A 14,111-nucleotide genomic window follows, 5' to 3' on the forward strand; every position below is an offset into this window, starting at 1 on the left:
AATCACGCTGAACGCTGACTGGCGTTGAAATGTGGCGCGCGCCGCGCCATAAAGTCATGAAGATTACTCTCAAGATGTAAAGATACTCAGAAGAACATAAGTGTTTGTGTGTGTTGATTGGCTTTCTAGCCATCTGGTGAGAAGATCAAGTATTTTGTTGTTGAGATGCTTAGCGTATTGCTGTTATTGCCTCCTTTTTAATAACGTTGTTGTCGATTGTGTTCTCAAACTCTGTCTAGGGAGTCATGGTGATCTTGAGAGAAGGGATCTGTCCTGGAATAAATGAGGACTTCATTAAGGCTTTGCAATCAGAGGACATCAGAACAGGTGTTGACTTTGAGCATCACACTGATACAACAAGAAATACTACAATGGTTGTTATAGGTTAAACCAACTACCACAGGAATATCACAGTAAAAATGCATTTTTAATATCAGGATTAGCCATTTTGCTCATCTTTATTGTGTTGGAATATAAATCTGCATATTGTATATTGCATACTTAGGACCTGTAGCTATTAACTCATCCCAAATTCTTATTTTTCCTTATGAAACACAACATATACAGTCCCCTACAAAAGTATTGGAACAGTGAGGACTATTCCTTTATTTTTTCTGTAGACTGAAAACATTTGGGTTTGACATCCAAAAATGTATATGAGACAAAAGATCAATCTTTCAGCTTTTATTTCCAGGCATTTACATCTGGATCTGATACACAACTTAGAAGATATAACCTTTTGTTTGAACCCACCCATTTCTCATGTGACCAAAAGTATTGGAACATGTGACTGACAGGTGTGTTTTGTTGCCCTGGTGTGTCCTATTACATTGATTATTCAAACAATAAATAGCACTAAATGTCTGCACTCAGTTTCAGATTTGGGTTTTGGCTGTGCAGACTGCATTTATAGTTAGACGTGTAACCAACATGAAAACCAGAGAGCTGTCTATGGGTGAAAAACAAGCAATTGTGAAGCTGAGAGAAGATGGAAAATCAATCAGAGCCTTTGCACAAACATTGACCATAGCAAGTACAACCATTTGGAATGTCCTGAAGAAGAAAGAAACCACTGGTGTACTAAGTAACAGACCTCGAATGGGTAGACCAAGAAAAACATCAGCTGTTGACTACAGAAACATGTGAGAGCAGTAAAGAAAGACCCTAAAACAACTGTTAGTGACATCAGCAACAACCTCAAGAGGGCAGGAGTGAAGGTATCACAGTCTACTGTCCGCAGAAGACTTCATGAACAAAAGTACAGAGGCTACACCAGAAGATGCAAACCTCTCATAAGCAAGAAGAATAAGAAGGCCAGGCTGGAATTTGCCAACAACTACAGAGACAAGCCTCAAACATTCTGGGGCAAAGTTTTATGGACTGATGAGACAAAGATTAACCTCTACCAAAGTGATGGAAAGGCTAAAGTTTGGAGAAAAAAGGATCTGCTCATGACCCCAAACATACAAGCTCATCTGTGAAACACGGTGGAGGTAATGTCATGGCTTGGGCTTGCATGGCTTCTTCTGGGACGGGCTCATTGATCTTCATTGATGATGTAACACATGATGGCAGCAGCTAAATGAACTCTGAAGTGTACAGAAACATTTTGTCTGCCAATTTACAGAAAAATGCAACCAAACTGATTGGGAGATCCTTCATCATGCAGCAAGATAATGACCCAAAACACAGTGCCAAAGCAACAAAGGAGTTCATCAGGGGCAAAAAATGGAAGGTATTAGACTGGCCAAGTCAATCTCCAGACTTAAACCCTATAGAGCATGCATTTTACCTGCTAAAAAAGAGACTGAAGGGAGTAACCCCCCAAAACAAACAACAACTGAAAGAGCCTGGAAAAGCAGTACAAAAGAAGAATACAAAAGTTTGGTGATGTCAATGGGTCATAGGCTTGATGCAGTTATTGCAAGCAAAGGATTTTCAACTAAATATTAAGTCTTATTCACTTTAATCTATTTTAAGTTAATCTGTTCCAATACTTTTGGTCACATGAGAAATGGGTGGGTTCAAACAAAAGGTTATATCTTCTAAGTTGTGTATCAGATCCAGATGTAAATGCCTGGAAATAAAAGCTGAAATGTTGATCTTTTGTCTCATATAAATTGTTTGATGTCAAACCCAAATGTTTTCAGTCTACAGAAAAAATAAAGGAATAGTCCTCACTGTTCCAATACTTTTGGAGGGGACTGTATGTTTTCTTGTCATGGCAGTCCACACATCTAAACTAAAAATCGAATTAAAATTTTTAATGAAAACGGAAAAAATAACTATAATAGTGTCTCAATGATACTAAAATAACACCGCTTAGTATGGAAAAGAGATGCATAAAGATTCTGTGAAATTTCTCATTGTATGTTCAAAAGAAAAAAATAGCATTTGAGTTTGGAACGACATAAATAATAAGAGGACAATTCACTGAACTATTGTTGCTGCTCAATCACTACATTTGTCTCTATGGGCATTAATACAGTTTACTGTATCTTTCTGTGGTCTTGAAATAATAATAATACATCCATGTTTAATTCTTTCAGTTGAGGACTTTGTCTCGTGTAACCCAGAAGCACTTGCACAAAAGTGTTCATTGTCTTACAAGGTACGTGGAATGACTTTTAGTGTAACGCCTATTCGGACCGTACCTTTATTTACCACTATCCATCACAAAGACAGCATAACTAAACTAAACTAAGCCAAGTGAACTAACTAAATCCTGTCCATGCTGTCTTTCAGGCTCTAGTAGCTGTTCGGCGTGTCCTCTTGGCTCAGTACACTGCTTTTCCCGTCTCTGGAGCTGATCTCTATGAAGAGCTCTTGAGCTCCACAGCTATTCTGTCCACCGGCAGTCCCAGGTCCCAAACACACACACACACATACATACATACATACATACATACATACACAGTGTTGGGCACGTTACTTTAAAAAAGTAATTAGTTATAGTTACTAGTTACTTCTTACAAATAGTAACTGAGTTAGTAACTGGGTTACATCATTATAAAAGTAACTAATTACCAGGGAAAGTAATTACTGCGTTACCGTTTTTTTTCCCAAATGTTCAAATATGTCAAATAACTTGGATGCCCCCAGTATTAGATATGTTAAATTAATGAATTGGACACTAAATAGAATTAATTATTATTATAAAACATTGTACAGTAATGTGCACTATTGTAATGTTGCTGTGGGACAATGTGAGACACCTATCAAATTCAATGCATTATTGTAAATATTATCATTAGCCTACTGTAGTGTAAATATTGTGTAAATATTATCAGTACTATACTTTCCTTTGGTAGTGGAGCTTACGTTATCACCTGGGTTGTTAGCCACTAATTTTGTGGCATATGATGAGGCGCTTCAGAATCACTTGCCACCGGCGTGGAGAGACTCTTTCTTCCTGGGCATAAGTTGCACGTAACTTAAATATTCTTACCTTTCACCTCAAAGAGGGAAAAGTAGCGCTTATACTTCCAATTTGCGAAAGCTACCTTTGAAGTCGTTGGACCATCGCTGAATGTGCATATTATGCGTGTGCGTCATAGGTGTGTGTGTGTGTGTGTGTGTGTGTGTGTGTGTGTGTGTGAACCATAGACCGTGAAAAAAATAGAGTGCCGAAGTAATGACGTCACTTTGTAGGCCAAAACGTGGAAGTGAGTTAGCATTTTAGCCCTACCGGTTCCCTCGCCCTAAAGTCTATGGGTTTTTTGAATGGGTTTTTGCTAAATCGCCTGAAATAAGGTCTGTGGTTAACAAAGCCTCTAAATATTTTCACGTTTTGATCTATGACATAAAACACATTAGTTAAAACCTGCTTGTGATTTTTTTAAAACTTTATTGTGTCTTAAAAACGATGGTTGCTAACAAGTTGCTAAAAGGGACTACATCCTTTGGCGGGGACTTTAGACGTCATCGTGACAAACAGACAATCTCTCACTAGCCCGCGTTTCAGCCTAAGAATGAAGAACTTATGTGGCGTGAATAAATCGCGCTATTCGCGCAAAGTTGGATGCTTGAACATTTGGAGTTTACTCTCTTCACATGTTCGTCTCGTTGAGAAATGGCTGACATGGGCTGTGTTTACACGTCTTTTTGTGTTAAAATCTACTGTTAATGTGTGACAAAACGTAGTTTTAAGACTTTTTCAGTCGATAATGTAGTTGTTTAAAGCTCAAATCTGTGGTTTATTTATAAGAAGAGTGCCTATTTAAACATTTTATCTGGTGTTTTCGGAATTGTGAGCTCCAGTGAGTCAGCGGCGGTCAGCGCTTGTTTAGCCGGCGAGAGTAGACTTTCCTCGGCTAGTCCTTCTGACGTCTGCCGCTGGCTCTGTCTCTGTGGCGTCTCCAGCTAAAATTAGTCTTGTGGAGATTTAACGGCCCATATTTGCTGTCATGGATCTATAATTTGTTCCCTGGCAAATCGTTTAGGCTGAGTGCAAAGTGAAGTTTCATTACTTGTTTATTTTTAGGCTATAACTGTACGTTACCATTGTAAGTTAGCCGACTAGCACTGACTTTGAATGTTTGACTGAATTGTTTGCTTTATTTCATGTGTAGCTTATTATACGTTTTGTATTATTGATCATACATAAACTTGCATTTAACAAAAAGGGACTGGGTTGTTTCATGTCATTTAATGTTATCACAGTGATAATCATATTGTCTGAAAAAACATTAACAAAAGATAAATCTCAGAGAGGCACGCATAAACAAAATTAGTTTCTTACATTTTTGGAAAAGACGAATGGGCAATATTTCTCATGAAAAAGGGGATAAGGGTTCATACCATAGACTGTAAAAAAATATGGACGTAGTGTCCGTGACGTCACCCATAGGATTCTGATGAGCCGTTCTGAAGCGCAAAGTAGGGACGAGCCATCTTGGCAGCGCGGCATCGCGCGTCACTCCCGGATAACAGAAAATGGGCAAAAAGGCGGGACGTGGGCGAAGTGACGCAATGACGCACAGACAGCAGATAAATGACTATCCACCTGTCACTCGAAATGGCCACGCCCTTAATTATGCAGAATTTTAAGGCTTTATATAATGTAAACGAATGAGTTATAAAAAAATTCACCCCCCTCACAGTTGTCATGAAGGGCAAAATGAGCCGTATAGACCAAAAGCACAATTTGTACCAGGCTGTAAACATGTTTTATTCTGCTCTAAAGTTGGCCATTTTAACATGGGGCTCAATGGGATTCTGCTCCCTTCTGGATCCTGTCCCTAGCGGCCAGTCGATGAATTGCAGTTTGAGGCACTTCCGTATTGGCTTCAAGAGAAACTGCGGGAGGTTGCCGCTTGGTTCATACACAGCGCAGATCATAATGAGCGAGCGTGCTTTTAAATAAAGTTTGAGGAAGCTTGATGATGACGTTGATCCGCGACCATAGAGACAGAGCGTATTTAGGCCACGCCCACACCGGGGGGGGGGAACAATCCAACGCTCTCCATTGACTTTGCATTGCGGGAGGCTGCCTCATTGTCATTTCGGACTTATAACAAAAAACAGAACAATGTCTAAAAGCTGATATGTGACAAGGTGTACAGCAAACAAGCTAAAAAACACAGAAATAAGTTTTTATAAGCTGTCAACCCAAAAAAACGAGCGTTTAAGAAGATAAAAATGGATACAGGCAATACGAAGTGAAGCTTCAGCAGGAAGAATGGGTGAATTTTGGGATCCTGACACTCAGTATGCCTCAATATGTCTATGTGTGCAGTAAACATTTTGTCGCTGTTAAGTCAAATATCCAAATGTCCGTTTTATATATTATATTTCCTGTCGCTGATTACGTCCCCTCTAGTCGTCGTAGTTCTCAGTGTAATATGACCCGTCGCGCTCTGTCTCAATGGCCTGATTCCACTTTTTTGTACTTAAACGCTCGTTTTTTGGGTCAACAGCTTATAAAAACGTCTGGGTTTTTGCTTCTGGGTTTTGTTTAGCTTGTTTGCTGTACACTTTGTCACATATCAGCTTTTATACATTGTTCAGTTTTTTGTTATAAGTCCGAAATGACAAAAAGGCCGCTTCACGCAATGCAAAGTCAATGGAGACGGTTTGATTGTTTTCCCCCCCGGTGGGCGTGGTCTTCAGATTATGACGCGTGTCGCTCTGTCTCTATGGTGTGCTGTAGTCCGTTTATAGCCTACCGTTAGCATTTTATATCTGACGGCTTTATTTGGGCTTCAAAATGTATACATTTTGGATTAACTTGTAAAGATTATCTTGGTAGACAAAATGTGTAAGGGTCATAACTCTTTGTTGAACGCAGATCTTATTTTTTGCGATTTTTTTTCCAAAAGTCTATGGGGAAAATGAATGGCTTTTTGATCGAGGGAACCCATGCGCCGCTAACTTCCGGGTTGGCCTACAAAGTGACGTCATTACTTCGGCACTCTATAGGTGTGAACTCAACCTATGAACTTCAAACTTGTCTCCCACCCACCAATCATCATCAGTTATGTGTACCACCGCACCCACCCCCAACACGCATGGCTGGTGCACGCACGCACGCACACACACACACACACACACACACACACACACACACACGTTGCAGGTCCGACTGACAGAGAGCCTGTTCGGATGAAAAGCGCTTCAGTGAGCTCAATTATAGTAACGCGACTAACGCCGCATTTTTTTCCCCTCAGTAACGCTAACGGCGTTGTAACGGGAGAAACAGTAATTCGTTTGATTACTCGTTACTGAAAAAAATAATTCCGTTAGTAACGCCGTTTATCTGTAACGCCGTTATTCCCATCACTGTACATACATACATACGTATGTATATGTGTGGAGGATTTATAATATAATATATAATTAATTGTTTGTATATACACTACCGGTTAAAAGTTTGGGGTCACTATGATTTTATTTTTTTAAAGAAAGAAAGAAATTCATACTTTTATTCAGCACGGGCAAAATGAATTAATCAAAAGTGACAGTAAAGATATTTAAAATGTTACAAAATATTTTTATTTAATGCTGCTGCGATTTTCACAAAATTAAGCAGCACAACTGTTTTTTTTAACAATAATAATAAATATTTCTTGAGCATTGAATTCTGACACTAAAGGTGCACTATGTAACTTTTCCGTCCTCTAGAGGTCGCCTGTTTAAAACAAAGGCGTAGTTTCAGAATCTTGGGACATGTGGTCTTCACCTCACAGCCGGTGGAAAAGAATCGGGATAGGACTCGTGCAGAAATCTTGTTCATGGATGCCGTTATTAACGTTACTGTAGTATGTAGCAGAGCAGGACTGAGTTTGTGGAGCTGATCAAGGCCGCTGGAGCGATTGTTAATGAGAAGAGCGGCGGGACTTTTATTTTGACAGTCTCCGGCGGGACTTTTATTATGACAGTCGCCGGCGCCACTTCCCGTTTTCCGGTCATGAGTATGAGGAAACGCAGCTCTGTTTATCATATTAGATACATCTGAGTGTGTTGAAAATGATGTTATGACGTTACTCTGTGCGTTCGCTCGGTGGCTTCTATGACACTTGTTGCACACTGCAGTGAGAGTAAAGCATTTCTGTAAAATTAAACCAAAAACCGAGGGTAACGCAATTGACAGGCAACGCCCTCACACGTCCCGGATCCTTGGTTAAAATAGCAATTTCTCACAAGTTACAAATAGTTGGAAACATTTGGAATATTGTAAGTACTCAACTGAACAAAATATATTACACTGGCCTAGTGGTTTTTGGATATTTTACTAAAAAAAAATTACATAGTGCACCTTTAAGACTGGAGTAATGATGCTGAAAATTCAGCTTTACCATCCCAGGAATAAATTACATTTTAAAATATATTCAAATACAAATCTTTTAAAGCAGGGGTCTCCAAACTCGGTCCTGGAGGGCAGCTGTCCTGCAGAGTTTAGTTCCAACCCCAAATAAACAAACCTGGGCTTGGAACTAAACTCTGCAGGACAGCTGCCCTCCAGGACCGAGTTCGGAGAGCCCTGTTTTAAAGGATTAGTTTACTTTAAAATGAAAATTACTCCATGATTTACTCACTCTCAAAACATCCTAGGTGTATATGGCTTTCTTCCTTCTGATAAACACAATCAGTGTTATATTAATAAATATCCTGATATTTTATAATGGCAGTGATGGGGTCCATTGAGTTTGAAGCTCAAAAAAAGTGCATCCATCCATCATAAACGACTCCGCACAAAAGCGACGTGCTTGTGTAAGAAAAATATCCATATTTAAAACTTAATAAAGTCAAATATTTAGCTTCCGGCAGACCGCTTCCCATATTCAACTTGCGAAGAAAGTGTAACGCCTCTCACAGTTCAAAACGCTTACGCTATAGCCAACGTCAGTTATGCTTATTTTGTAAGTTGAATATGGAAGCTGGTCTGGCGGAAGCTAGATATTTGCCTTTATCATGTGTTAAATATGAATATTTTTCTAACACAAACACATCGCTTCGCTTCAGAAGGCCTTTATTAACCCCCTGGAGCTGTGTGGATTACTTTTATGATGGATGGATGCACTTTTTGAGCTTCAAAGTCATGAGCCCCATTCACTGCCATTATAAAGCTTGGAAGCATCAGAATATTTATTAATATAACTCTGGTTGAGTTCATTAGAAAGAATAAAGTCATACACACCTTGGATGGCTTGAGGGTGAGTAAATCATGGGGTAATTTTAAAGTGAATTCACCAAGTGAACACACACACCCAAAGCAGTGGGCAGCCATATTGCTGCGGCGCCCGGGGAGCGGTTGGGGGATCGGTGCCTTGCTCAAGGGTCTCACCTTCGTGGTATTGAGGGTGGAGGAGGGCGCTGGTTATTCACTCCCCCCACCGACAATTCCTGCCGGACATGAGATTCGAACCCGCAATCTTATGTTGCAAGTTCGACTCTCTAACCATTAGGCCACGACTGCCTTAAGCAATAAAAAACAAAAAATGAAACACAAAGGTGATGTTTATCTAAGGTAATTTGTGCTTATTAGTATGGTTGAATTAGATCATTGAAGGTCAGCAGCAAAGACATTGATTAATGAAGTGAGATTAAATACATAAAGTATATTTGTATAATTTAACATAATTATTTGCTTAATAAAATTATTTACAATTTGCATCATATTTCAAGTTTGCATTTTACGTTCATTTGATTAATTTTGAGGAATATTGAATCTATTTTTGATCACGTGAGATGAGTAAATGTAAGCTCACATTTATAAAACAAGAAATGCAAAAAAGTGCTGCGAAGGGGGTAGAATCTGTATCCCGGTGCTCCTTTGGGCGTAGGGATAATCCAACTCATAAAAGATATCAAGCCAAGGCACTCAGGTTTATGAAAAATATAAAAAGCCTTTTTAAAAATATAAAAAGCCCATTTAATCATGGCTTAGGCATTATAAACAAGTCGAAAAACCAGCACACCAAAATCTTACCATGAGACTATATAATATGGATTATGAGAATTGCGTCCAGTATTTCTCTACCATAATGATGTATGCAGTGCCGTTTCTAGCCATTCTGATGCCCTAGGCGAAATCCTTATTGGTGCCCCCAGTCAATTTTAAAAAGGAACATTGGTATTACTGGTATTAATTAACAAATACATACATACCAAATTATATTTGTGTATATATTTGTCAATAAGGATTAAAATTAATACCAGTTAAGGTAAAGGATTTAGGATTTATAAAGGATTTATTATTATTCCATAAAGGATTTATTCATGTTGTGAATTTATTATACCATTTTTATATTGGATGTTAAAGTTTTATATGGGACAATTACAAAACACACTGATTCTTTTAACGATCCATTGGCGCAAAAACCTTTTGGAGGTGCAAGTAAGAGAAGAAAGCTTTATAGAGTCCAAATATAATGCTGAAGTGAGTATGCAGTTATATTTTGCCTCTAACATACACACGAGCGATGCTATCTGCCAATTTCACAGCGTGATTCCTCGACTGCCACAAATACTGCCCTAACAAAATACAGATTTGTACCTGTTATTTTAATTGGCCTTTAGTTTGAGTTTAGCTTTATTGTATGGTTAAAAAAAGGGTTACCATGCCAAAACATTGACCGAGCTCATTGATCTAATGGTGTTGTTGAGCGCTCCAAACTAGAGCTGCAACTAACGATTATTTTTCCTGTCGACTAATCTAACGATTATTTTTTCGATTAGTCGACTAATCTAACGATTATTTTTCCAGGTTAATCTTATTATTCTTTTTTACTGATTATTGTATTTCAAAGAGGGTAGTGAATTTGTATATTATTTTAACATGAAATCAATGAATGATGACAATATTAATTGTATTTCAGGAAGGGTAGTGTACATAGTATGCCATTTTATAAAGAAATATATGAACACAAGCTTTTTAAACATAATATATAATGATACTATTCATCATAAAATGTATACAGAGTAGGCCTAATTAGGAAAAGTTGTTTACTATAGTAGTTGAGTATGATTTACTTATTGATTTGTGTCAGTAGTAAATGAAAATGCACTTGTATTTATCTGCAAAAGGTTCACATACAGGAGCTTTCAGCATAGTGTTAATGTATAACTAGTCGTCTATTTTGAAGGTGCATAAACAACGACTAAAGCTGCCAGAAGTTTTTGCCCAAACTTCAAAGACACATTTAAATGATTAAAGCTAGAGGCCTATCTTAACTTTAATGTTACTTTAATCATGTAAACTACCTATATACAGCATGTTATTATGCATATTTGTTTGGGACAGAGGGGAACCAGGTCGCATTAACAGCAGATATATGCAGCCCATAATAAATAAAAGCACGAGACGTACTGGGGTCGGAGAAGAACCCAGGAAAATGTGACGGTCTGTTGCAATACACGCGCCACGGTTCAGCTGCGCGAGAGAACACTGGCAGCAGGGTTGCCAGGTTTACACAACAAAACCCACCCATTCGTTACTCAAAACTAGCCCAAAACAAGCCCAATCGCGTTTCGGGGAGGTTCTTTGGTAAACATCGCGTTCGGGGGGTTAAATATGTGTGTTTTTTTTGCTTCAACCCGCGGACATGAGACACAGCCCGCGGCAACAGTGTAGAAGTAGCCCAATTCCGCGGAAAAAAGCGGACTTGGCAACACTGACTGCAGCGTGAAAGCTCCCGCTCTCCACGCGCACAGCACCTGCTCTGCCACCGCGCGCAGTGTGAAACCGGCGTTACAGAGCGAACAAAGAACCGTTTTATTCGGCGTCTGTTTAAAGTACTCCCACACTTTTGAATGTCGCGGTTTGGCTTTATATGATAAATGATCATTTTCACTATGCCCGGGAGCAGAAGCTGCCATTATTCTAGATCTTCTGTTCCATTCTCGAACGTAAATAATGTGCCGCCGACGCGTCGACGCATTTCACGCACGTCGACGTATTTTCGTAGTCGACGTCATCGACGACGTCGACGCGTCGTTGCAGCCCTACTCCAAACGCAAACTTTTTTGACAGTACTCTGATCTGATGGCATATAGGAATCAGATTGACAGTTCTCTGATCCAATAGTGTGGAGGAACTAGTGGGGGCGGCAAAAACATTTTAGGGTGGCCGTGACACCCTTTACACACAAACATACTGTTTGCAAACAAACGCCTAGTTTGCCTATGCCTTAAAACGGCCCTGAATGTATGGCTCCAACACAATTACCACAATCACTAGTCTAAACAACGGTAAACATGATGGTTGGATAAATACCATAGGTGTGCAGGGTTTTCATTTGTTTCTAATGCCGTAGCCATGATTAAATAAAGGCTTTTTATATTTATCATAAATCAGAGTGCCATGGCTTGATATCTTTTAAGAGCATGTTCACATTTAGTCTAGACTATACACAATACTACGATATTACAAAACTACAATAACCATCATGTTTACACAAACAACACCTCATTGGTACAGGAGAGGAAAACAATGTAACTTGAGTTACTGCTTAAAAGTAACTGATGTTTTGTTGTTACTTGAAATAATCTGATTATATAACTCAAGTTACTTGTAATATTACAATACCTCCAACATTGTTCGTAATATTACTGTTTTTTTCTATATTTTTTTTCTTTATCAAATAAATGCAGCCTTGGTGAGCATAAGATTTTTTTTTTTTTAAACGGGATAAAACGTCTTTCCGACCCCAAACTTTTGAATGTTAGTGCATGTATTTTGTATTAAGTTTGTGTGCAAATCTGTGCTATGCTCTCTTCAGTTTGGATAAGCTGTTGGATTCTGGGCTGTACACAGGGGAAATAACTGAGCTGATGGGAAGTCCAGGGAGCGGGAAAACACAGGTGACCTTTTGTTCTGGAAACTCTTCTCAGTTGCTTGGTCCTGCTCTACAATGTCAAAGTCCACCTTGCATTTATTACCTACTAGGGTTGGGTGGGCAAATGAGTGGGTGTTCAACAATTGCTCTGTGTGTGTCTCAATCACTTTGCAGGTGTGTTTTAGTGTTGCGGTTAATATGTCCCACCAGCTGAAGCAGACTGTGTTTTACATTGACACAAAAGGTGGTGTGTGTGCTAACCGACTGCTTCAGATGCTACAAACCAAGACCCCTAATATGGAGGAGCAGGTGATCAAAGTCTAACTTATTAGTAGTGATGGCTAAGGCAAGTATCACTATGTTGTATGTTCAATATTCAAGATCATAATGTTAAACTTCCTCTCATCCCTTTTTTTATAATAGGCAGAAATCTGGGTTACAGTGATGCACTTATAATGGAAGTTTATAGAGACTGAGCGATACGCGTCAGTCATAATCTGAAGACCAAGCCCACAGGGGGGGGGGGGAAACAGGACAATCAAACATTGTCTCCATTGACTTTGTGTGAAGTGGCCTCCTTGTCATTTTTGACTTGTAACAAAAACAGAACAATGTCTAAAAGCTAATATGTGACATGGTGTACAGCAAACAAGCTAAACAACCCAGAAGTTTTTATAAGCCGTTGAGCCAAAAAAACGAGCGTTTAAGGAGACAAAAGTGGATACAGGCAATTGAGACAGAGCGCGACATGTAATATTACACTGAGAACTACGCCCACTGGAGGGGAACGTAATCAACAACAGGAAAAATAATATATCTTAAACTGATATTTGACTTGACAGTGACAAAATGTTTACTGCACACATAGGCATACTGAGTGTCAGGATCCCAAAATGTACCCATTCTTCCTGCTGAAGCTTCACATCTTATAGCCTTTATCCACTTTTGTCTCCTTAAATGCTCACTTTTTTGGGTCGGCAGCTTATAAAAAATTGTGTTTTTTAGCTTTTGCTGTACACCCTGTCACAGCTTTTACACATTGTTCTATTTTTTTTTGTTATAAATCAGAAATGACAAGGAAGCCGCTTCACGCAATACAAAGTAATTGGAGAGCGTTGGATTTTTAATAGAAAATTAAAGCTTCACATTTTGATTCTCCAATTATCTTGCATTTGACCAATTTACTTCTATTGTAAGTGCCTCACCGTAATTCAAGTTCGAGTTAATTTATTATATTTTTGTGGTAATCAACATTATGCCACGAATGCTGTCAAGCTTATTTTGTACTGAACCAAAATATTCCTTTAAACGTTACCGTCTTGTATTATAACTTGTGCTACATAAATAGTTTTTCCTTTTCAATACATAGATGGAGGCACTTCAAAAAATCAAGGTGTTCAGAGTATTTGATGTCTTCTCTTTGCTCGCATGTCTTCAAAATCTAAGATCGGATGGCCTTCAGAAGGTAGGTACTGTTCTGTGTGAAAGCCTGTTAATAGAAGTGGTTGTTTTTAGTAGAACTTTTGAATGTGCCCAGGCGTCTGTTGGAGGTGGTTCAGTCAAAGCGCTGATGGTGGATTCAGTCTCTGCTGTGCTCTCATCCATGCTCGGAGGGAAACAAAATGAGGGTATTTATTGCACAATACTTTATCATAATACTTTCTCATGCATCAGATGTCACGGTTCTGCTCCTTTGCGTCAGGTATGTCCCTGCTGATGCAAGTTGCTGGGGAGATGAAGATGATTGCCAGAGACTTCAACATTGCTGTGCTGGTATACACCTTTCTAATTTCCCGGTTTCAAAAAACCTGCATATGAAACTTTGACTGTAAA

At 39.0% G+C, this 14,111-nt stretch overlaps 1 protein-coding gene across 1 annotated transcript in view; it reads left to right on the forward strand.

Moving 5' to 3' along the window:
• Positions 1-14,111, forward strand: part of rad51d (RAD51 paralog D) — a 16,190-nt gene continuing 2,079 nt past the window's right edge. Inside the window, exons 1-9 of the mRNA XM_079814801.1 lie at positions 1-136; positions 240-327; positions 2,550-2,611; positions 2,746-2,864; positions 12,222-12,303; positions 12,453-12,587; positions 13,648-13,743; positions 13,816-13,906; positions 13,981-14,051. Of these exons, the coding sequence (XP_079670927.1) occupies positions 246-327; positions 2,550-2,611; positions 2,746-2,864; positions 12,222-12,303; positions 12,453-12,587; positions 13,648-13,743; positions 13,816-13,906; positions 13,981-14,051 (738 nt within the window). The 5' untranslated portion in view covers positions 1-136; positions 240-245. The remainder of the gene's footprint in view (positions 137-239; positions 328-2,549; positions 2,612-2,745; positions 2,865-12,221; positions 12,304-12,452; positions 12,588-13,647; positions 13,744-13,815; positions 13,907-13,980; positions 14,052-14,111) is intronic.

Source organism: Gobio gobio (genome assembly GCF_949357685.1).
Source record: "Gobio gobio genome assembly, chromosome: 4".
Taxonomy (NCBI): domain Eukaryota; kingdom Metazoa; phylum Chordata; class Actinopteri; order Cypriniformes; family Gobionidae; genus Gobio; species Gobio gobio.